Below are 25,679 nucleotides of genomic sequence, written 5' to 3'. Positions count from 1 at the left end.
GGAAGTGGTTGAGTCACCATCCCTGGAAGTATTTAAAAGACGGGTAGATGAGGCGCTTAGGGACATGGTTTATTGGGCATGGTGTTGTTGGGTTGATGGTTGGACTCGATGATCTTGGAGGTCTCTTCCAACCTTAATGATTCTATGATTCTATGATTCTTAATAATTGTTTATGTGTTATTTCTTTAAAAGTGTTGTATGGAAAATGTGTGTGTCCTACCTCTATCCTCCATTAGGAGCTGTTTAAACATAGAAATTAACTTTGTCATCTTGTTCCTTTCCAGCACTTTCTAAAATCCAAACATAATTGTCTTGACAGCCTGAATGCTGCCATCAAGCTCGTCAGTTCCTACTGACATGTACTGATCTTTCACCTGGCTTGACTGCTTTCATTACAGCCCGCGATGACTTAAGCACTGCTTCATAGATAGCCCTCTGGTCAGGAGTGAACTTTCCATTTGCAGGGAAGGTGCAGGTGATGTCGGAGCCGTAGCAGTAATACTCTCCTCCCATATCGAATAGGCTAAAAAGGAAACAGAGAGGGAAAAAACGAAAATTTAATTCCAAAGAAATAGTAGAACAGAAGACATTTCTCTTGCTCTGCACTTGAAAGTCATCTGCATTTTGGTAGTTGGCCATATAATCACCACTTGAATGCTGTTCCTAAGTAAAATGCGACAACAGACCCTTGGAATCTCCTAGCAGAAGGGTATCTGCATTACATATGGCTTAAATGGACACCCTTATGGGCTGCGCTGGTCCTGGATGGAAACACTGAGAGAACGCATGAAGGAAGATAAAAAGTACATGAGGAATCCACTTCAAGCTCTTCAGCTCCAGTTTCTAGGACCTCTTCTCAGAAAAAAAAAACATGTCCTTTTTTTCTTTCCTGAGAAATGCTAGCACCACGTAAAGGGTCTAACCTCAAATCTTAACAGAGAAACGTTAATTAAATTATGGCCTTTTGTATCGAAGTGTCAAAATGCATCTGATGGTTTAAATAAAACATCCCCAATAAAGGTTGACTGCCACTGTTCACAATATAAACTTTCCTTTAAGACAAACTTGCCTAACGGGGATTAAAGAAACAAGAATTACGGGAAGATCCATCCAGAAAAGAACATTTAGTACAGTTTTCTGCATCAGAGGTAGAAGAAAAAAATACTAAGTCCTTTCTTTTATGGGGACAAAAAACCTGGTTTACCCCTTGAGAAGCTTATTTATTCTATACATGAATCAATAATTCACCACTGATTGCGCAGCTGCCAGAAATCAATCTACAAGAATAGCAAGTGGGTCTCTACACCCTTGTGAGAACCAGGTTAGACATTTGCAATACTGTGGTTCTTGAGCCTACCTGATAAGGCACTGCACTGGTTTCAGCAGGCTCAAAAATCAGCAAATAACCAAATAACCATTTGGACCAAACAATACTTGAGCAAATAACCCCCCTTGTTCATTGATTACAAGAAGGCACGTTTTACATATAAGACTTTGGTCTTGACACACAGTATTTGTGTGACCTCCTGATTTCTTAGGTAATGAGTCAGAATTGAAATCTGCTAATTTAAGTCTTCTTCCAACCACCCCAAACAACTGTACGAGACTCTTATCATCATAAGAAACACAATTTTCCTTCACTGTGTTTGAAAAACTTGGAGTTTTCTTCCTCTTGCTTCCGCTTCACAGCAGGATCAGTCAGACAACACAAGCAGAAGGAAGGACACTTTGGGCACCCTTTCTGCCATCGAGTCCTAATTACAGCCGTAATGAGGAAAACTGTGCAGCATAGCTCTGTCCCCAGCCAGCATACATGACTAGGTAAAGATAAGTATAAGCTACCACAAAAAGTGCTACAGCGCTCAGCTGTAAATGTTCACCACTTCCAACATAACTGAAAGCAATGGACAATAAGTAAATGAAGGCAATCATGATAAACCTAAATAATATTTCAGCAGGGTTGGGACTCTTCTTGCTGCACTGCATACACAGACACATACTCATGAAGATTTAGTCCAAGAAATTTTAAAATCCCCGCTACAACTTCCTCCGTGAACAAATCTTTGCACTGAGTGCAAGCCCTGATGAAGCCATCGCCAGCCTCCCCAAACTGGGCAAGGTTCACCTGCAGAGAGACTTGCAGGACTGGAACTTCAGGAACAAACCTGATGGTTTACAGATGCAGAACTACACAAGGCTTAAAGCTACAGGAGCAAACTCCTTAGGAGAATGCTACAGAGAGAACTGCAAAGTTATGTATGTACACGCAGAGCTAATACAAACACTATATACATTCACTTAAATATGAAATATGGTTATGTTAAAACAGAAAGTCACTAATTGAAAGAAGATACACAATCAACAGCAAATGTCAGACCCACAGGGTAAAAAAAAAAAAAGTTTTGACACCAACATAGCAACTGTAAACCAGCCTAGCCAAACCTCAAAATCAGAAACCCCATCAACGCTGCCTCAGTTTTGATTTTATGGTTAGACTCGCTTCTAAAAATAACTAATGATACACACAGAAAATCTAAGGATACAGAAAACCAGTTGCAGCAACTAAGAAACATGTAAGAAGCTGCTACGTTCTCTAACGTGCCAACAAGATACAGGTTTCAGATTAGTCATAAATCTTTCAACCTATCCCAGACTGAACCCTTTCAAAATCACAAATCAAGTTTCATGGTGCTTTGTAGGATTTGCAGCAGTTTTGTGGCGCAACTTGTGCATTTACAAGTGTAAGTGTCCGTTCAGCGTGGTGACAGTAAAGCTGTGACCAACAACTTCCAAACTCCCTGTCCATGTCTACTGAAAGTTGCTATGCTTTCTATGTTTCACCTGGAGAATAGTTATTCTGAACTTACCACAGGCAAAATTTTAGCTATGTTTTTAACCTTACAATTATCAGCATTTTGTCAAACCCATTCATCACTCGGTGGTTGTTAAATAGTTTTTCAAGTTACTGGAGCACTGAGTAATAGAAAAAAAAGTATCACAAAGCTGATGGTACACCAAAACAAGGCTCACAACCTAGGAAGCACCATTTGTTCAGGTTTCTCGGCTTTCAGACAAGAAGAGACATGAGGGAAGATGGTCTTTCAAATTCCACCTCAGAGCACAACACACCATCTAGCCTGTATGCTTCAGTGAAAAAGCATCCAAACCAAACTGTACGTTTGGGAGATATTTTGGCTCTTATTGGGAATTCTCTTCCATTTAGCTTCAGTTGGGAACATATCCATTAGTTAAAATGTTGCCCAAGACATGGAAATAGCCCAAATATTGTAGTTATCCTGAGGAAATAATGGGAGCCTGAGAAGATCCCAGTTTCATATCTTTGCTTGCCAGGCAAAATAAGTGGTGAAGCACATTTAACTTGAATAAAATGCATGTGAGCTACTATCTTCTCCTGTTGACTAACTGGAAAAAGTTTCTAAAAGCACGCTCCTTAAATCCTGGTTCCTTAGAAAAAATACATTTATTTTACCCTGAAAAAAGATGGTAACTGCTAGTAAACTGCTAGTAAAAGAGATTATTAATGTATTTTAGTATGTTCTCAATTGCATGTACAAAACTACCTGCCTGATAATGCAGTCTTACAAGGGTCATGTACAGAAACAACTACTTAATATTATTTGGACTGTTATCAAATGTAGCAGCAATCTAAACAAATTAAATGCACAAATGAAAATAGGCCTTACAGGCATCTTGATCTATGGCTTACCTTTTAAGAACTGTTTAACGTAGAGTAACATATGCAATAATACAACAAAGTATCTCTGAACTCTATTAATTTATCTAAAAGGGAAATATAAGTGCTACATGTCTAGCAGACTGTATATGTTGTCTATTACAAAACTTAATTGTGAATTCAGTTTTCTGTTGAATGAAGAAAAATTTCGTTCCAGAACAACCCTTTCCCCACTCCTTTTTCAGCAAGGATGCAGTTGGTAATTGCTGATTTCAACAAATGCAGAGATGATGTGTCTGAGGTTGTCAGGTTTCTGAGGCGTCTTGAACGGGAAGGCGGCCAGAGAAGGAGTGTCGCTAATCAGAGAGAGGCGCGCAGTTGTATGTCAAAGTGCTCACTGATTTAGCTTGCAGCTGATGAAGTTTTTTATTGCACAGCTCAATCTCTTTCAAAACCTTCCCAGAGAGAAGCTAATCTTGCTTTGCATCACTTTGTTGGGAGCAAAAGCAACAAAAACCTACCTGGCTTCATTTCAGGGTGAAAAGTGCATGGTGTATAAAGCAGATTTAACAGTCAGAAGACCTGAGCACTCTCTAAAAATTCCATGTTACTGTTTCAATTTTCTAGAATTAATAAGAAGCTATACCACAAGTAAAAGACGCATAGCAAAAATATTCCAAACTCCTTCTTGGAAGCATGGGCATAGCTCTCCTAAGGGAGGCTTCAGTTCTGTGTATATATATAATCTTTCCTCCCAAACCTATTGCAAAATACTGTAAACATTATTAACTAAAATTGAACAATGCAAAGTATGAGAAAAATCAGATAACCTGTCAGTTGCTCTACTGACAGAATGACTTGCTTACGTATCATTAATACGTTAGCCAACAGTGTCAAAAAAAAAGTTGCCTTCTGCATCTGTTTTAGAAGTCACCTTCAAAAATGACTAAGAGCATTTCATTCCTTTCACAGGGAAAAGTTCTGACACCACAACTTAAAATCATTTTGTACATAAAACAGTATCAAGTTGAAAAGCAGCAGAAACACGTCACATGCCACAACCTTGCAGAAAGGATCAGCCCCTCCTTACAGGAGCTTCTCAGCCCTTCCCTGGCAGGTCCCCAGTGCCGCTGGCAGTGGCACTTCCACGTCCGACCAAACTGGGGTTCTGCTCCCCGTGAAGGAACCCAGGACGGGAGTTTGGAGAAAATATTTCAAGTCCTGTTGATTTTAAAGTGAATACAGGCTTGTAAGTCAGTACTGTGTATGTTGCTACACAACACGATGTGCAAAAGCTCTTTTCCCCTCCCATCCTTCTGAAACAATATGGATGAGCAAGACATGGCCGCATTACTTTCACAGAATATTGGCACCACAAAATGCAAATTTATAATTACATTTTTGGCTTTCAAGCCCAGAAAAATAATACTTACTTTGATATTGATTTTAGCTTTCTTAACCTCTGACTGTGAAGCATCACAAAGCACTTTGTGTAACGCTTTAGATTTAAAAACTGTGGACTATAAACAGCCACGGTTCTTTTCTTCATAAAGTCACTGTATACCTTTTTTTTTAAAAACAAAGCATCATCTTCCTCTAAGCATGTGTTTTACTTTTATAGGCTTGCTGACACTTTTATTGCCAAATAATTTGAAACTGCCAGGCAATGAAGCAAATTATGGCCAATATCACAATGGGATGCAATACTTTATTTGGGATATCTGAGCCATGTGTATGAATCGTTATGATCCAACCACCAACCCAACCCAAAGACAAGCTCTCGCAGGCATCTCTCAGGAAGCCTACAGCTACTCCCACGAGCTAACATGTAAAGCTGTCACCTTCCTGCTCTACAGATCTGCTTGGTGTGTACACTCAGAACTGGATCTCCTCATGTTAGTTATAAAAACAAATTATTCTTCTGCAGTTGTTAACGCCACAGAGCGATGACTGCGGTGAAACCCAGCTGGATTTTGTCCTGGTGCAACGCACTCTGGCTTGAGGTTGTACTGAGTGTCACCTGCCTGCAACGCACGTCCTGCCCAGCTTCTGTTCTCAGGACAAAACCTTCCTTTCTCCTGAGTGGGTCTGCAAGACTAGCAATTAGAAAACTGATATCACTGTATCTTACCATGCCCTCCTCGTACCTCAGGTTAAAGGTAAACAGGTATGAATACTGATGCACTTTACTCAGTGACGTTTACTGAGGTTTTAGGGTTTTGAGCCATTATTAGCCAACATATGAGCAGCCACACAGATGAACTGGTGCCAGCCCAGTCCTAGGACAACAGGAATAAAGGTGCACACAAACTTTTCCTCCTGTTACTGCAATAAGAGCAAGTCATCCCCAGCTGGAGATTTTATTCTGTGTGATCTCGCCGTACTCTGCTCCAAGTTCACAGAGCGTGCTCTGTGCTTTAGACTTCATGCAGCAATTAAAACTTTAAGTATTCATGCACTGACAAAATCCGACCATTTGTTTGGTTAAACACTTCTAAGGCAATTTCAAGCTTAAGGGAAGTAGGTATCAGCATTTCTGTGAGATACATCTTTGGAAATGTACCAAGTGATTTGGAAATAGGGTGGTTTAATAGCAGACCGCCAGAATGAATTATAGTAAATGATATCACAGAAGTAAGAAAATGGAGAGTTAACTGACACACGCTTTTTCATCCACTTGTATCCTGACTAGCCAAGAGTTATCAATTTATAAAGCAACACTGAGTAAGATAACATTGCAAACCCCAACAGAGAACTGGAACAGTATACAGCGAAGTCCCACCATGCTCAGGAAGGTTTTTTGGAAGAGGTGCCCTGCTGTGACCAGCTTCCATCTGACATGGTACAGAGAGAGCTTGTACTGGCTCTGTCCTGAAGCCAGGCTTGCCTTGCTGACTTAAGGCCAGCTTTTTGTTGTCAGCACCCCTGGAGTCTAGAGTAACCTTAGAAAAATGCTAGAGGATATTTTTTGTGTAGGAAATGGGGTTCTGGGTATTCACAAGAAAACATCAGGCTTTTTGTTTAAGACTCATGTTCAAAAGAACATCCTGTAGCCCACCAGGTAATACAATTACAGAGATACAAAACAGCGACACAACTGTTCTTCATCTAGCTGTGATTCACATAACTAGGTAGTCCTATATTTTTTGTGTTTGTCCTCAGCTGTGTCTTTTCATCTCATCTACCTTCTCCATGACTTTCCCATCTTTGCTCCTCTTGTAGCACTGTCTCACTAAAGGCTTTCCCAGACTATTACAGATAATGAGAGGCTCATCTCAACCTTCTCTCACAGAAGATGACAAGATATGCCACTAAGTTTGGTCAGATAGGAACAGGGTGGAAAAAAAATACATCTGTCTACATTAAATTTTGAAGGAGAGAGGACTGCATGCCTGTACCTCTACAATGCCAACTACAGAGTCCTTCAGTGGCTATAGCAGGAATATACAGAAGTTTGGGCTGGCTGTTTTAAAAAAAAAAAAAAAAAAAAGGAAACAAACAAAAGGGAAAAAAAAGAGAGCAACCAACAAACAAAAAAAACCCTTCTCCAAGTGTTTGTGCCCTGCATTGCCCAGGGTTTCCTCTCACTGCAACAGACACAGAGACACTAGCTCCCAGAAGCAGGGCAGCAGCATGATGCAGAGATGAGCAGCAGTAGGTGGGTGTGCCCCACTCCGCCCTGCAGTCCCAGGGAAGGTGTGCCTCTGGTCTGCTGCTCCATCCCTACTGCCGAGAAAAAATGGTTTCCTCAACCAACAGGTGTGTGGGAGTATCCTCTCTCACAATAATTTGAGCAAAGCAGAACTTCAGATCCATTTATCTCACAGGATATGAAACCTCAGTCTCACTGAATTCACTGAATGAGCTGGATGTAAACGGTTCAGTAAACACCCACGTATTCTAGTAAGATTTTATGTGCTATTTTCACACACAGGTTAAGGAGTCCCTTGCTTACAGTATTATCTCTTGAAGAAGTCTAATACAACAGCCTTAAGCTTCTGCATTAAAGAAACCAATTTCCATGATCAAGTATCACCCCTCTTCCATCCCCATGCAGTTCGCATTAATGCCTTATTAAAAACGTTACGTTTGCCAGAGCAAAGAGCCAAAAAACTTTTGATTAGCTTGTTCACAGCTAAATTCGCCCCTGAGTGCCATCTCCCAGTGTTTCTGCTAAGCAGAGGGATGTCTCTAATACAGAAGTGCTGCATACAAATAAAGAACTGGGAACACCAAGCTAGTATTGCTGGGTTAGGAGAAGGAGGTGGCAGCAATGGAGGCTTCACAAGATGCAGAAGGTAAAGTGTCAGTACTGCCTACTTAACACCTCTGCTAGACCTATGCAGGCAATACGCCAGAGATCAGGGAAAGTCTCAGGTGAAGTTCTGACAAAAGGATTACCTGTTTGACTTGTCTTTTTGCTGAATGGGTGATTTTCTCTGGCTTTATTATCCTAATTATTATCCATTTTTAATTGGCATATTTAATAAGCAACAGTACTCTCTTTAGCACAGACAATTCTTTGCTGAAAAGTGAACCTAACAGACATGGCAGCAAACCCAAAGTCTTGGCCAGTTTCCATCCGTTAGGAGCCTCCCCATTGGAAAGGCAGTATCTGGGGCATTCACTGCTCTAGCTGACTTGCTCAAACAAGGAGCAAGGATGTCGGAGCTGCAGGGAAGAGAAGGGAGCATGCAAGGAGAAACCTGTATTGGCAGCTGAGTACTTCCCAATCAAACCAAGGAGAGCAAACCTCATTAGCTTCTCCCCAGAATGTGAGATACCAGCACAGGGTAACAACAACACAGCTACATTTTCAAGTTCCTAAAATCCTGCAGTTATCTAAAACAGTCCATTTCTAGATGTCTACTGAGAAGTGGAAGGTACCTACTAAAGGTGAATTCTAGAAGTTTGATACTTCTAGTGCAGGCCACCATTCTTAGGTGCTAACATTTGGACTTAAGAGCCTTAGTTTTCAGCAGCTGTTTTTGGAGACTCTGACCTGTGTTCCCCAGCCTGGACAACCAACCACCGGAGATCACAGGAGTAGGTGAAGTGTCAGACCTTTACTTATTGATTTTTACTGTAAATACTGTCAAGTTTTCTTATGTGTGTATGTGTGCACTCACACGTGTCCATGTAAGTAAAAAGTTAACGCTTCCAATTTTTTTCCATGATTAAAACCGGGCCAGTGTCCAATGGTACAGGTTTGTTTAGTTTTTTAGACATCCTATAGTTGTTCTTGGGGTTGTTCTAGCAACCTCCAAATTATCAGTTCTCAGATGGAATCCATCAGACAGGGGTTTCAGAGTACTCCACAGAAAATGACAAATGAATGCAGAAAAGACAAGACAGTTGCTAGCCTTTCCATGGACAGGTCCAAATGTTCAAGCCAAGCGTGCAGTAATGAAGGCAGCACCTAGTATTTCAGAAAAGGAAGCTGCCCATGCCCTAGCCAAGCATGCTATTTTGCCAGTAAGAATATTTTTTTCCTATTCAGAAAAAATACCTACTCTTCATGGCAGCACCTCGAGATGAAAGTATAGTACTGCAACGTACAACTGAATTCAGAAATATTCTTGCATTAAAGGCCTAAATTGGTTCACCCTAGGTGTGGAGCAGTATTACACTAGGAGGACTCCTCCTGAGGCCCTGGCTCTGCAAGACTGTGCCTCCACCATGGGGTAACAAGTGGTTCTCTGAAGACACACAAGAGAAGACCCAATGCTGCGCCGAACACAGGAACTGGGAATTACATCTCGTTCGGGGGGATACACAAGGGGTGCGTTGGAGACTTACCTGTACCTTCCCTCTGAGCCATACAGTGGTTTAAAATTGTATTTTGACCTATACAATTGAATTCCCCACACCAAGAGCAAGGAGACTTTGCTACTGAAATCCGTCCAAGATAAGCAACATCCATCAAGAGGAGTACTAACATACTTTATGTGTATCTGTATTAACAAAGACCACCATAAAAAGTGAATTACACTAAACGGCATTTATAAATGATCAATATTAAATCAACAGCAATTAAAAAAATACTAGCTTTTACCCTGCTTGTTTTAGTTAGAGATGAACACTCTAGTCAAATCAGTCCAAGAGCAGCTAAAGCAACTTCATGCTCTCAGTTTTTTTCAGACTACACTGGGAATGCTAATCTAAAACTATGACAGATAAAACTCATTTACAAGTGACAATTAAAAAGACATTTCATTTACACTATAATGTATGGCGAACATAAAATTAAAAGGCAGACCATAACACAGCACTTAAAGGAAAGCTAAAATTTGTAACAGCAAACACGCTATTAATACTTAGCGACCTCTGCTTGGCTAAAAGGCTTATAAATTTCTAACAGTAGGCAATCTCTTAGCCTGAATTAACTAGTACTAACAGAACACATATTCAATTAGAGCAAAATTATTGTTAATTCTAGCAAATATATTTTTAATCAAATTCAATTTTTCTAGATTAGCATAGAATTAATATAGTCTAGAGGTACAACAAAAGGAAAAAATACCTACACTTGATGAAAATAGTAAATATTAATCAAACCAGAGGAATCAAGCCAAAGGAATTATTTCAGAAATGGATATCCAGTTCATTTTGCAATCAACCAGTAAGTAGTAGCATTGTGCTTTGTATTATTATTAGAAACAAAACCATAACTAACAACAAGTTGTTTCAAAACTGCAGACTGAAAGGTTAAAGCTAACCATAGTTTCTGCATATTATTACAGCACCAAACTTCAAAATACATAAAAAATGCACGAGGCCAAATGAAAATACTAGTCTCACCCACATAAAATAGTTGAGCATTTACATCTGACACATTAATATCCTGGGATCTTAAAAGCAGTGCTTTCAAGAAGTAATAAATACAATATTTTGTTCCGTAGGATAAATTGTTTTAATAGCAGACAATGAAGTACTTGGGGTGGAAAACGGAGGACTTCTATTATCTGATGCAAAAAGATTGGTTAGCTCCTGCTTTTTAATGCAACATTGCCCCCACCTGGACAAATGAATTTTGGTTTATAGGTTGGCATTAGTATCATAAAACTTGATAAAACAGTGTAAATTCCAAAAAAATAGTTTGGAAAAGAGTCACAGCAAACTTCTGTCATCTTTTGTAGTATACGTTTTTCAAGCTCACGTAAGTCTTTTAGTTGACTAATTGAAAGTCTTCTCAATATTTTTCTGAAATAAATTGATAGTTGCTCAGTATTCACAGAAAGTCCTTTTATATTATACACTTACTCATTGCTGCAAAAAAGGGAATAGTGCATTTTCTACAAATAATACTGTGTAATATTAAGATACATATGCTGATATAGTTTCAATGTAATAAGTATACTGCATATGCATATTGTATGTATATATAAAAGATAAATGCACATAGCTTATACAGAAAATGACAAATCTTTTGATTGTAGAAAATCATTTATTATGCTTTTAGATCAAAGAACTAAAATTAGCAAAGTAACTTATATTTTACCTAATAGAAGGCTTAGCCTTCGTGAATAACCATGAACAACTGAATCTGACCAGTTCTTGCAATAAGCAATTTTCTTTTGCAATATTCTTCACACACCTTGGAGTGACCAACAACTCTGGGAAGTCTGAAAACTGTCCTACATCTCTTTTGAGTAATTAAAAAATAAAAAGCCCTGAAAACTTAGCATCTTCCCTCTCTGTTTCATCCAGAACAACCTTTTGCAACTACCTGTACTTGCAGTCAAGAAAAATTCCCTATGATGAACAAAGCTTCTGAAATGAGAACAGGAGGAGCACTAGAAGTTAAATAGGTTCCTTTGACAGCACCAGAAGTTTTAATAATAAAAAAATTATTAAAAGATACATACAAGTGCCAAACGGAAGGAAACAAACCCAAGTTTAACACAACTTGAGTGGCATGCACATTATACACATAAAGGCAGCGCTCCTGGAAGGATGCTGTGCCTTTGCTCTGGCAAGTACAACACATTACTGATATCAAAACATGCGACAATCATCATCTCCTTCCAGAGAGCACTTATTTTAGTGCCCCCTGGTGTCAGTATTATTCTGATGCCTCAAATTTGCATTAGGGTATTAAGGAAAGAAATAGGAACAAAAATATTCCTCAGAGTTAAATCAGTCTGTCTTTTTGCAACACTAGATTGCTTTCCATATTCCCAACTCTATTATTTGGCTAAGCAAATAACAATACCTGTTAATATAGCCAAGACATATTCAAAACATTTAACACAGATGCATTATGCTAAGATTGTACTTTTATGACAGGATGTGTTTGATTTTTTGACACTATCAAAACTTCTCTAGTGCTTAAATTCTGGTACCTGAACGCAATAAAAATATTTGCAGATAAAACTCCTTTTACTGCCATCACCAGCAGGTCGTGGAAACAGCAGTGAGCTTTTGTAGCAGGTAGCGTCCTGCTTCACCAAGGGTACTGTACTCTTCCCAACGCTTTCACTGAAATCAGTAAGCTTAAATCTGAGAATGTTAAAAGAAACAGTCAAATAAAATGAAAGACACGATCTGATGATCCAACCTGCTTCCATTTGAACTTCTGAAGTTAGTTTTATTTTATAAATAATAGATAGGCCCACTGTGAATACAAGGTTAACGGTCTCTCTCTTTGAGGTCTGCTGCACTTCACAAGCAGTTGATGCTGTACTCCCTTTATTTATGCTTTCACCCAATCCCTCTTAATAAATTACACTCTGGGCCTCACTCCAGGGAGGACTAGTATCCCCTGTTAATTGCCCATGCTGCATCGGGCCCCGGACCCGCAGGTGGATGTACCAAAGCGCCCATCTTCCGCAGACACAGCACAGCCTTGGGGCTCTGCTGGCGAGGGCACTCAGAGCAGGGACCTGCCCACGTGTGGGGAAAGGAGACTGTGCCATGCATCTGGCAGACCTTCATTAACATTGTGACTTAGGAGGATATTTCAAAATGTTAAAAATGCTGAGTGCTTCAGCAGAATAGACAATTATTTTCAGTATTTTGCAAAGCCAGAATGGACCAACTAACCCCCCAAAATGTCATCAAGTGCTTGAAGGTCGGTGAACTTGCCAATAAAAGTTGCTCACTAAGTGCTGAACTTTCACTGAGACACATTTGTCAGATGCCATAAAAAGACCAAGACCCGCAACTTGTGACACCTGCAGAAAACAATCTCAGGTAATAGCTGTATCTAATTCAGTGACATCTAGGGTCAGGCTTATTTTCTATGATTTCTATTATTTAAGCGTGAGCCCCATCATGAAGAATCAATCTTTATTTTAAGATCATAGAAACATTTTCTATTTGTCAAACATTGCAGGAGCCCTGCTGATCAATTGCAATAAAACAATCAACTCCCGATGTGCCTTCGGCACGCAGCAATGGCAGGAACCCACAAAGGCAGGCTGCACGAACTGCTAGGCAGCAAATTGAATGCAATAAACTATCATTTTCCTGAATACCTTCTCAAAATCAAAATGTAAAGTATACACTTCAGATTCAGCACCTCCAATGGTTCCTACAACAAACCACTGAACCACAAAGGTGAGAAGAGACATTTGCCTTGCCACAGCCTTCCTCTGCTGCACCCTACCGATTTTGATGGCCAGTTTTCTCTTCCCCGACAGCCATGGTGTGGCTCCACACTGCAGCACTGGTAGGTTGGGGGCAGAAGACAGAAGGCAGGAGCCAAGGCGATTTGCTTCCTTCATTTTTAAGAAAGCAGATGCTTTCATTTTTCAGAAGGCAGATGCCGATTTGTTGAGACAACTCTTTTTGCAGAAACACACTGGCTTTGACTGAGCTTGTCACAGATGCTATTTCCCGGGGTCAAGTCACAACTTCCAGCCAAAGTCAGAGATCAATTTGAGGAGAGCTGAAACCAGAGGTTTCTGTCTCCCACGAGGGCTCTTTAACCACTGAACCAATCTCTTTCCCCAGTGCAAACAAAAGCAAAATAGCTGCAAAAGGACAGATCATGAGACACTTGCCCAGGAAGAATGAGTAATGCCATTTGATGGACAGGAGCCCCAGGTGCTCACTTGCTCTTGATTTATGCATTGCAGGGAGTCGGATCTCTGATCCCTGAATTTATTTGTGTTTTTTTTTTCTTCTTGAGTAGCAACTTCTAATTTCATTCTACTCCCCACCAAACTCTGAAAGACCTTTGGTTATCCAAACCGGACTTGCGGGGGGAGGGGGGCTCAAAAACCCCTGGCAAATTTGGTTTGGTTACTTTCTGGCTCTGGCCTTGATGGAGGCCTCTTATGTACACTACAGGGCAGGAGACTGCAAACTACAACAAGCACTTTTGGTTATGACTCCATTTTCCATATTACAAAACGAAGTTACAGCCTCACTACAGAAACAGCAGGCATCTTGGCACACAATGAGTAATGCAATACCTTGAGACAATGCAGTAAACCTCAGTCTAGGGCTCAGTTTCAATCCAAGCTGTCACAGGTTTAAGACGACAGAAGAAAATCAGTATTTGTACATCCTGGCCATACATCGTCACTGCAGGCTGTGATTTGCAACATTCTGAGTAGAAGACTTTATTTAAAGGTAGTATCGAGTGAAAGGGTCGAGTGCCTAGAATTGTGATTTACAAGGGTGGTCAGCCTACCCATTTATCTGCATGACCTTTTTGAACATGGAGACAATAGACGCTTGCTTAGGAAAAGGGTTTGGTTTAGACCATATTGATCATACAATTTAAATGTTCACCACATAGATGTTATAGTGCATCAATTATTTATATAAAACACTGACTTGCTGTTACTGCAATATTTACTTTTAATACCAATATCAGTTAAGTGCATGTATCTATTGAATTCCTAAACTTCCCTAAAAATATTTCTATGTCAATCATAATGCTTTGTGTTAGCTATTTTGTTTTTAATATTTAATAGACTGAAAATGACAGCCCTGCTTAGCAAGACAGTCCATATTAACAAGAAGTGTCAGAAATTCTCTTTATAGTCCTTGTCTTCCACTGAGATCTTTTGGCACAGAAGCTGTGCCTGTAAAAATGTGGATTATGATGCAATATCAGAGATGTAATTCCATACCAGTTTCTTACAGAAGCAATAAACCCATTTGATGTAGATTAATTTTCAAAAATGAACATCATAAAACCAGGCTGTTCTAAACCTGCCACAGTTTTTGAAGAAGTCAGAATAACAATCTTAAAAAAAATTAAAAATGCAATTGCACAAGTATTTTTGCCTATGATCTCCTGTTGATACCACCAAATCCTTGTAACTTATATTTTTAAACGAGCAAACAATGCATGCACTTGACTGTTTCAAAGAAGCAAAGCATTAGTTTTCCAAATGTTTTTTTTCTAATATTCAGGTGCTTTGTTGACTTATTTACTGACACTTACTGCACTGCTTCGTACATAAAAAACCTGAGCAGCACACTTCTGCAAAACTCATGAATGTTATTCATATCCACTAAATAATGTTTAGGAAAAGACATGAAATTCTACTGAATAATTTAATAAAAATCATAGCAAGTACCCAATCTTCCGATTCTGTTACATACGAGTATAGGAATGGTTAAATTAGATTTATACCAAAATACTGGCAGAAGCAGAAATAACCCTTAAAACAGTCCTACCTCTTTTTCACCATCAGTAAAGCCATTTTTTCCCTATGTCCAGGGCTTCCTAAGATTATCCAACAGAGGGCTCCCAGTAGCTATTAAAAAGCTTAATTGAGAGTCAAATATACGAATGCTAACATATACAGACAAATCAGCATATTGTCATTTTAATAACCTGTTCTGTATGCACATACGTGCGCACCTACACCCACTTTAGAAATTTGTAAAAGCATACAGTAAAACCACCCTTGTCATAATTTGTATGCTGCTAAAGTACGCTAGCTCAAGATTTTTTGCAAAACACTATTTTTAACTGTGGAAAATGAGTGTATTTTTAAATCATCTTTACACAAATGAAATTACATTTTCTTATAATTTCTTTACTCTCACTTAAGAAAAATACTAAGAAAATCACGTGGACCAAAGTTTGACTGCTACGTATCAGCCAGTGGGAGAGGCAAGGGCTGAAGCCCGGGTGGGTGCTCATGCACATGGAGCACTTATTTGCTAAAGCCAATCTACACCCGACAAACTTCATCTCATCAGGACAGATGCAACTGGACCGTTTCAGCAAGAGGATATTTCAAACTAGGTTAAACCTTGTTCTCTTTGTTGAGACGGTTACAAAGTGGGGTTGCAGTACAGTAGTTTTGTAATGCTTAAGTGATCAATGTACTTGGTACATCACGCTTTTCTGACATTCAGATATCTGAAGCTAATAAAACCCACACATTTTTTAAAGATTTTGCCAATACAGCAGGAAATCTCGGTTTGTGGACAGTCTTGGTATGTGCTTTCAGGTTTTAGGAAGGACTTCAGCCATCCACTAAACTGTCCTCAGAGACTGTAAGTAAAAGGGTCCTATGTATACCCCTCACCCTGAAGTCTCCCAGTAATACTATTCCTCTCACCATTTAAAGGCCTTAATTTTAAAAACAGGACATCATAATGCATTGTGGCATCTCTTCTCTCAGTAACATATGCTGAGATTTCCTGTAGGCCACACACTTTTTTTTTTAAATTTAACTGAATGCCACAGCCAACACAGTATCATGTTGGTGTGTCCTGCCTGATCAAAAAAACCTTACAGCATATTATCTATTCAAACACAACGCGATCGTAAGTCACAGCTATTGTCCTGCAATAAATTAATGTTAGTATTTGATGGGTTTAGTAAGCTATTCACCACAAATAAAGATAATACATAAACTATTGTACAAGAAGCTTTTAAAAAAGTTTTTGCGGTATTAAAAAGAAATTACCTATGTGTAATTCAGTAAGTTCATTCCGCAGCACCTGCAGATGTGCCCAGAACATTAGCCAACAAGGCATATTTTTTTACTTCTGAGATTCAATTTGTTTTCCATAATAGCTTTTGAGCTTATCTATGATAATACTAATTTGCTTTCTTCCACACGTTTACATTCAACTGTGAAAATACATACCTGCATCCTTTTTGCATGTGCTACAAAAGTAATCTAATACATATCCTCCACTGAATGTCAGTGATTAACTCCTCCAAAACTAGTTCTGCACTTTTATAAATGCAGGCTTTTTGACCAAAGTCTTAGGAGGTGAAGTACAAAAGCTATATTCTGCTACGTTACACACCACACAATTAGGTTTGTCTTTCAATTTATAGCAATCTATTTGGTGTTTTCATTCACCCTGCTTTTACCTGCAGTGACACTGCAAAGCATGTGGACATGTAATGCAAGTAGAGAAAAATTTATGGTATTTGCAACTGTATTATGGCAATGTTAAACTCTAAACAAAATATTTTTAGAAATTTTTGGCACAATACAGAACTAGAAGCACCCCGGCCTAACCTGAACTGAGACGAGTTAAATCTCCTCACACATTCAAAAGCCCACTTTCAAGCTGGGGTGTCTGGGTGCACATAAGCATCTGGAAGATCTAATCCATATTGCAATTTGATGCAATTCTTTAAAAGTAGCCAACACTCTCTCAACCCTCCACCCCACTATCAGAGCTGAGGTTCGGATCTGAGGTTCAAGAGCAAACTCAGATGCCAATTTTTGCAGCTGCCCCTGTACTTAGAATACAGCCATTTCTTAACCTAAATTCTAAGTGCCTTTGGCACAGAAGTGTTTGAAAACAATCTCTCTTTTCCCTTTGAACTGGAGATGCAGGTATACAGAACCTTTGGAAGAAACTGACTAGTCTGGCATGCAAAATTACATGCTATTTTAAAGATTTAGACTTTCATCTAATGTGATGATCTGATCTAAATGATGCAGCCATCACTTTGCTAATTAAGTCCAAGAGTACATACGATGCATGTATGGAAACAGCAGTAGTGTAACAAAAATATCAAACTCTAACCCTTTACTTACCACAAGTCTCCGTCTTCAATAGTCTTATCATTTGGGGCTCCAGCATGGCCGTAGTGCAAAACAGATGAGTTCTCCCCACTGATAGGCAAAAAGAAAATTCAGCACAATTAATGGAAGATGAAACATTAACACACAAAACATGAAAAGGAACACTGTAAACATGTGACATTGTAAACATCAGTGTATTCATGTATTAAGCACGAAATTTTGCAGTCTGTGAGAACTGCCATAGGCCTGGCATGGGCTGTAATAGCATACCCTGCAAGCTCGCTCAGCAGAAATGGGTATGGAACAGGCATTTTGCTATTCTGGCTGCAAGATATGACCTTTCTGCAGAAGGAACTTGGCACAGTTCATATAAATATTTCCCACGTCCATGACAGTGTTAAGGAAGCAATTATTCAAGAGTAATTTTTCAACCTGCACCCATTTATTACCTTCTGGATTTTTTTTAATTGCTAAGTGATGTTTCCCTATTTGAGGTTAAACATTCTGAGGCATAAAAAAACTAACTTCCACTGAAGTAAAATCCAACATGTTTGAAATGCTCTAGGAGTCACTGAGACTGGGAAAATTCAGCTGTCCAAGTAAACAGCTCCAGTTCACCTCTGGCATGGCTACGCATGATCTCTGCTGGAGTGGATACACTGCATGCTGCTCGGGAGGCATTCACAGCATGCAATGTCAGCAGCAATAACAGGCACAAGAACTGTCACTCTATTCTTACCTCTTATTAAAAATCACATTACAAAGGAAAGATTTTTATTCCTGGAAACCTTTCAGACTAAACTGCTGATTCACAGGAATAAAACATCTCCAGAGAAGGACAGACCCTTGTTCTGCGCTTCTGAAGCTCCACGATCCATTCAGTGACCTATATTTGGCCTTGGCGTCCTCTCTTGTGTACTGATATTCCCCCAGGTCTATCAAACATCAGTTAAAAGACTGGTAAAGATCTCAAGCTCTACCTATTTTTCTTTTACTATTCTCAGATAGATGCTCTCTCTCTTTTTCTCTTCAAAAAGCTAGAATTGTATCATATCCAAAAATACACGTGTTGGGACAGGGTTACTGCAGCATCTTTCTGACCCCTCCAGCTGACTTGCCAGTCTGTATCTCACTTTTCATTGAAACTGTTTTGGTCATCCTGCTCAAATTTGATTCTTTAAAGTTGTGATGGTGGAACAGCTTCATATCTTAGGTGAAAGGAATCTGAGGCTCAATTTCAATGAATCTTTTGTTGTATCTGGAGTAAACGTGCCATCTGACATACTTTTCATATTAGACTTCTGATACGTGCAATTACAAAAACAGTAAACGTGCACTGTATCCAAAAAGAGATTACCTTCAAGATACATTAAGCACTTGTGATCAATTAGATATTTAATAGATCATTGGTCATTCAGATATAACAACTCCCGAAGCAATGATTATGGAGGAGAAAGTAGATGCCGCCTTAAGTTTCTGAAGGCTCTCAATCTAAAGGGCTGGATCATGTTAATATTTTGAAAGCAGTAAGTTTTTATTGTTAAGTATTTTTTAGCATATAAGAATCACTATGTAACAAGGCAGTGAAGGACAACATTTCAGAATCATGGGAATGATTTTCTGATACAAAGTGTATTTCTTAAAATTGTACACACACACTCCAAAGAGAAACATTAAAGTTGTTAAGAGTTTAAACACCCCACAGAATTAAGGCTGCAAAAGATTTGTTTTGTGATGCTGGTCCAATGGCTTAAGCACAGCTTTACAACTGGCTACTAGCTGGCTGCTTTCTACTTCATGGATGCCTGACTTGGGAACCTATGCTGTTGTGCAGGTAAATAAAAACAGCCGTATAAAGCTTGCACACAAGATGAAGACAGACGTGAGCTTCCTTTTGAGATGTCCTGTCTCCTGGGCACTGGTGGAATAGTTCCTTCTGGCTACAATTCCAGTTTTCCATGCCAGGACAATTTCAAGCTGAGTTTGCTGTGTCTGAAAAAAAGATCTATAATAGGGCAATGGACTGCAATCAAAAGAAAAGGGCCTTCTGTGCCAGGTAACGCGTATGATGTGTTTCCAGCCTCAACCATCACCCTTCACGTGCAGGTGACAGCAGTGGAGACAGCTCCTACCTCTGCACTGGACAATCAGCCTGACAAGAGGAGGCAGCAGCATCTCCTGCCTGAAGAACTGTTTCCCAGGTGGAGGGCTACAATTTGGGGGGGGCGGCACTTGGAAGCAACTGGAATGACCTTGGTGTTATGCACGACACTTTGTGAACCCACATGCTTGGTGTTTAAGGAAAAACACAAAAATAATTAAAAAGCCCAACACCTGGCATGCAAACACACACTCACACACACGTGCTCCACAGCAGTTTGTCAGGATTTTAGCTGCAGATACTATTCCTTATCTTCCTCTAAAAATGGGGATAAAGCAGGAGAAGCAAATAGCACACGCATATATTTATGATCAACTTTTAAAAAATTATCATGAACCTTAAGGGCATGACTCCATGCTAATGTATTTGCAGATAGCTTGTTTACTTATCATCATATGCTGGCACCCTCGGTGTCATATACCATACCAGCTGCATAAACAAGTCATATATTCAAATATGAGCACCGCACAAACGCTTTCAACAATAGACACTGCAAATACAAAGATGGGGGATTTCTTTTACACATTTTAATGTAAAGGTTTTAGTTTACAAAATATTTCTGTAAGGTTCGGCACCAACTGTTATGGAAGATGCATGAAAAATCTGTTTTTCAGCACCGTTAGTGAAGCGTTAAGCAGCACACAATCTTTCTTGGCATTTAAGACTCCTTATCTGTCACGCACATCTTGGCTCTGTCGTGTAAATGGGATCGTACCACAGAGAGCACAGTTGGTGCTGAAGACCAGATATGCACACCATATGCATTTCAGGTTTTTTGTCTGTTTGAAGTGATTGGGGTGAGGAGGTCTGCTCACCTGGGACTGGCTCTGGGCAGGTCCCCTGGGCTGAACACCCATTAGCAACCCAGGCACAGCAGACCTGCTCCTGAAAGCTCTCCCAGCTGTTTTTCACCCAAAAGAAATCCAGCACGTGCACTCCAGGACTGGCCCCTGGCTCTGAGCAAAGCCTCGCAGCTGGGGACGAGTGGGAGATCTTGCTTCAGAAATGCACCACTGACCCAAATTAAAACACCGATGTGGACACACCTCCAGCCCGTTCCTGCCCAGAGGTGCAAGTCCAATTTTCCTCACAGGAAGCGTCTTTACCACCATCCTGAGATGAAGGCAGGAAAGATGCTTTAGGAGCAATGCTACAGAAGTGATGTATACCCACAAGGTAAATGCTACAGCTTGCCAGAAATTGTAGATAATGGTTCAGTTAGACTTTCAAGGTGGCTTCAAAACAATTTAAACAAAACCCCCAGCCACTGGCAAAGCAAATGAGCCTTCCTGTAGAAGCTATTTCTTTTCTTCCCAAGGAGGAACAGTTGAAAGGTCTGGCATTAGAGCACCAAAGTCAGGGTTTAAAATGAAGCACTGTGGGGAGGTGCGGATCACTGGCAGCTCCGCTGCCTTCCTGGAGGTCTGCACCTCTGAAAACCACCACATGTGGGGATGCCGATGTCTGCCTTCAGGCAGCCAACCTGAAAAACTCTCCAAGAGATTTCTGTGTATCTATTTTTATTCCTTTAATAATTTGCCTCTAACTGGTGCCAAAGACGTGTTTGTTACAGAAAGAATTGCGTGAAGCAGCGGAAAAGCTGCAAATTAACACCACTGAGAATGCAAACAGTAGGAAGAGATTCAGATTACTAGGAAAGGAAAAAAGCCCCCAAAATACATTTTAGATCAGAAAACACCCTGAAAATAAATGATTAGAAGAAAGAGAAAGAGGAGGAATGTCAGCAATATTTTAAGAACAGGACTAAGCTGAGCATCAAGCATTACAGGAAGTGCAGCTATTAGCTCTACATTAAGAACATCTAAAGAAAAACCAACAGACCATTAACTAAAACAGCAAACTATTTCCATCATGATTGAAATAACATAATCAATCCAGAAGGAAGCACTAACAGCCTTCACTCTACTTTTTCATCCAAGAGATGAAATCTTAAAAAGTTGTATTGAAAAGAAAGAAAGAAAAACAGACTCAATAAGTACCCTAATCTTATCCAAAAAGCTTTACTTATGGTGAATCTCAGATAGAGGAAGGAATGCACTATGTTATTCTTAATCACTGGTATAATCTGCTGAGAGCTGTCGTCTGCCTGGAGACATCTGTCAAGAAGATTTGAACCTAAGGCTAAGATGCCACAGTATCAAGTAGCAGCTGACCATGGCTTCTGTGATGGTTGCACAGATACTGATGCCTCCACCCAACTCCAGTTGGAAACTCTGCGCCTGGTTACTGGTGGATGCTATCCATCGTAGGGTCACCAGGACACACTGTGCATGTAACTTAACCTCTGTTTTCCCCTTTGTAAAAATAGTTACTTGGTACACTAAGACACTGCAATGAATAATTCATTAGCATTTGAACACTACTCGGAAGTCAACACTTTGTAGATCAGTGCTAAATATACCGAAGTACGTTTATCAAATACTACCATTCTCATTTAATTGAACTTACGTGATGTCTGTTTGTGCTTCAAACCACTTACAAGCTGACAGTGTTTGAAAGCATCGCTAACTACAGGACTAACCTTGCTATGTGACAACCTGTAATACTAATATATGTGTGTTATTATTCTCAACTGATTGGAGAATGAATACATGCAAGTGAATACATAAAGCATATTTGGTCACACCAAATATTCATTTACCATCTCCTGAAGAGTGTAACGCTGGACAGGGACAGCAACAAATGCATGCACTCAATGTGTGCCAAGTGATTTATTTCTGTACTGAAATATAGTACTGATTACTCTTGATTTCCAGCTTAGTGAGCATCTTCTCTAAAATCTGAATAACAAACTTGTTTTTTATTTAAAAGCATGATTCCCTTCTACGGAAATTATTCTCAGGCCTGTAATCTAGAAAGGAAAGATTCTGTCCAAATATCACAGTTTTAAGTGTCAGGAAAACAACAAAACTCAGCATGAATAGAATAAAACATAACTATTCAAAATCCTAATTGCAAAAAATTTTTAATCATAAATGTAGTTAAGTGTAATATTTACAATGCATGACATTCTCATGGTAATAAAAAAATGCCTATTATTTTTGCCATTATTGTGTTAACGGAATTCATCAAATAGATCTACTTAACATTCGTTTTATTAGGACCTAGCTTAAATCTGTTAATATTATTCATTCTTACTTCATCACTCAGTCAGAATATAGCAATTTACGGACAAAGGCCTTTGTAGTCTATCTTATGTAATTTTTTTTTTTATACCGAGTTTGTCTGCACTGTTAATTGTAGCAGTAGGATACAATGCCAGCTCCCAACTACAACAGTGAGTCACGATATTGTTAGCATCTTGCATTTCAAGGGCAGCCCTTCTCCATGTATTAAATCCTCCAACGGTTCAGAGGCAGCTCAAACACCACTCCCATGCCCTGCTAAGCCCCTCCAGCGTGGTGGGATGAGACACCCAGGAAGCTCCTGTCATCACCCACTTCTGAACTACTCTTGGGGCTTTCCTCCTCCTGGGTTCCCTGAGTCACGTAACGCAAGTCCTGGGTTTTTCTGTCCTGTGGAGAGTTTAGTCTCTCCTCACAAGGTCACAAGGACTCACTACACGAGCATACGGTAGATGTTTCTATAGGTTTAGCAAAGCCATTGACATTCTCTAGCACCCGAACCAGATCCTGCAGCACAGGTTCTGATTTACTGTAAGTGAATGTGAAGTCTGTATGGATGTGAAAAACCATACGCAGAGACAACGTGATTTTACCCGTGACAATACCACAGAGATGGAGTCTCATTTCAATGGGATGTTAATTCTCAAGTTATACAATGGTACTTAAAACAGGGAACTTTTCAGACAATTTAGATGCACAATTTGCCATAAAACTGCTCATGCTCCTACTGCAATTTTACATATAAATTGGAAAATTGCATTTACAAATAAGCAATTGAGTGAACAGCAGAAAGAAGCAAAGATGCTAATTGTCCTTATTACCTCCAAAGCAATATAACATTATTGCCATTAATGTAAAAATTACTTTCATAAGTGTACATGACTTCAGTGTAGGGCAAATGTGAGTGGCAGCAGATCTACAAGTGGAACATATATACCAACATATATGCCTCATATAACTGTCATATATCTCTAATTAGATTAATTCCACTGACTAAATAAGATTAATCTCTGCACAAAGCACACAGCTGTCCTTCAACATGTATCCTACACTATTGTTTTGAAATTCTGCAAATTAAAAATGTGCATTGCTACAACCGCACAACGAACTTTTATAATACTTTCCCAAATACAATACCTTCAACACTAGCTGTTCAGCAAGAAAAAGAGAGCAAAAAATTTCCAAATTCCAGAAAGACTACTTTAATCACATCCTAACCTTTGAGGCAAAGAATTCTGAGAACGATATGAAATATTTAAGGACTATTTCAAAGAGAGTATTTTTGAGCAACAGAGAATAGCTCTAAAGCCCTTCTCTATAACACTATTTAATAAAAAAAGCCAATTGCAGCACAGATGTAAGCATAAACATGATCTTGGCAGTAGCAGCAGTCATTGGGGAATCTCTTGAGTGTAGCAGAATCTGTAACCAAGTTATTTCTTTAAGACACAGCGCTAGCCACCTTTCTTTGGCTTTTCCAGAGGAAACAGTTCAAAACTCACTCTGGTGGCACTTGCAAACATATCATGTGCCTAAAAGGAACAATTTTACAAGTATCCAGTGGGAAACTGACCATAAAGACTGCAACAGTTCAGTATAAACCATTGACTTACCTGCCACAGATGCAAGTGTAGGAAGTGTGGCGCATGCCACCTCGAGCATAGCAGTAGTGCTGGAACAGGCTGCAAAGAAAGAAAGGTGGTAATTAATAATATATTCAAAACCACCAGAAGACAGGGAGGAAAGCAAGTCTTGCTTGAGTACAGCTGTGTTGGTGCAAATCCCGGGCTCCCTGATGAGGCTCTCTGCCCATTTCTGCTCAGCTGAGCACTCAAATTCACCCACATCCACAGCTCAGCAGTCCTGCGGAGTGTCACACGACTTCCACAAAGCCCATTAAGCAACTCTGCAGCAAGGAAGAGGGGCTTGAGTGCAGCTTGGTAACTTCAAATGGCAAACTGCTTTCCTTAACAACTCAACACAGAAAGGCAAATTATTGTTGGCAGAAAGTAGTTCATCTGACCACAGAATGAACGGGATGGTAACAGTTAAATGCTGAAGCTGGCCAAACTCTCCGAAGTGGAGTTGAGAAAACCACTTCTTGCTGTGTTTCAGGTACACAATCACATCCATGATCCTTATTTTCAACCCTGCTACCTTCAGTCTATGGCGTGTATATTCAGCAAAAGTGAAGTCCAACCAACCCTTCACAGGGAAGAAGCTCACCAGACAGGGCAAAGCTGTTCTTCAAAATAATTTCAACAGAAGCTCTCTCATTTTTACCACCTCACTGATACCCTCTGCTGAAAGCTGAACTAAATACCGCTACGTATGCGTGAAGCCTGAATCGCATCTGACCATGCTGTACACCCTCCTCTCCAGACAAGCCAGCAGAGCTCTCCGATTATGTCAAGCCAGGCATTTTCTGCTAGCGTCATGGTTCATGCTGAAATGGATGGTCTCATGTTTTCTTCTCTGTAGCACAGCAGACACAGAGAAAACATAAGACTATTCAATTTCATATTGTGGTACCTAAATACCTCTATGATCTTCCCCTGCCCAAACATAGAACAAAAATTAACACAGACTCAACCCCAACAGCAAGAAGATAACGTGGTAACATTAGGCTGAATCCTCAACAATCTATAAAGAACATTACAACACAACATTGCTTGCTTTTGTGTGTGTGAGGGACAGGGAAGGGTAGG

General features: G+C 39.7%; 1 protein-coding gene across 1 annotated transcript in view; it reads right to left on the bottom strand.

Annotated features, from left to right (window-relative positions):
- Positions 1 to 25,679, bottom strand: part of PEPD (peptidase D) — a 160,621-nt gene that overhangs the window by 39,363 nt on the left and 95,579 nt on the right. The window contains exons 10-12 of the mRNA XM_009320321.1: positions 24,585 to 24,653; positions 17,677 to 17,754; positions 375 to 523 (exon numbers count right to left, since the gene is read on the bottom strand). Of these exons, the coding sequence (XP_009318596.1) occupies positions 375 to 523; positions 17,677 to 17,754; positions 24,585 to 24,653 (296 nt within the window). The remainder of the gene's footprint in view (positions 1 to 374; positions 524 to 17,676; positions 17,755 to 24,584; positions 24,654 to 25,679) is intronic.

This window comes from Pygoscelis adeliae, unplaced genomic scaffold, assembly GCF_000699105.1.
Source record: "Pygoscelis adeliae isolate BGI_AS28 unplaced genomic scaffold, ASM69910v1 Scaffold62, whole genome shotgun sequence".
Lineage (NCBI taxonomy): Eukaryota > Metazoa > Chordata > Aves > Sphenisciformes > Spheniscidae > Pygoscelis > Pygoscelis adeliae.
This window is presented reverse-complemented; position numbering and strand designations above follow the sequence as displayed.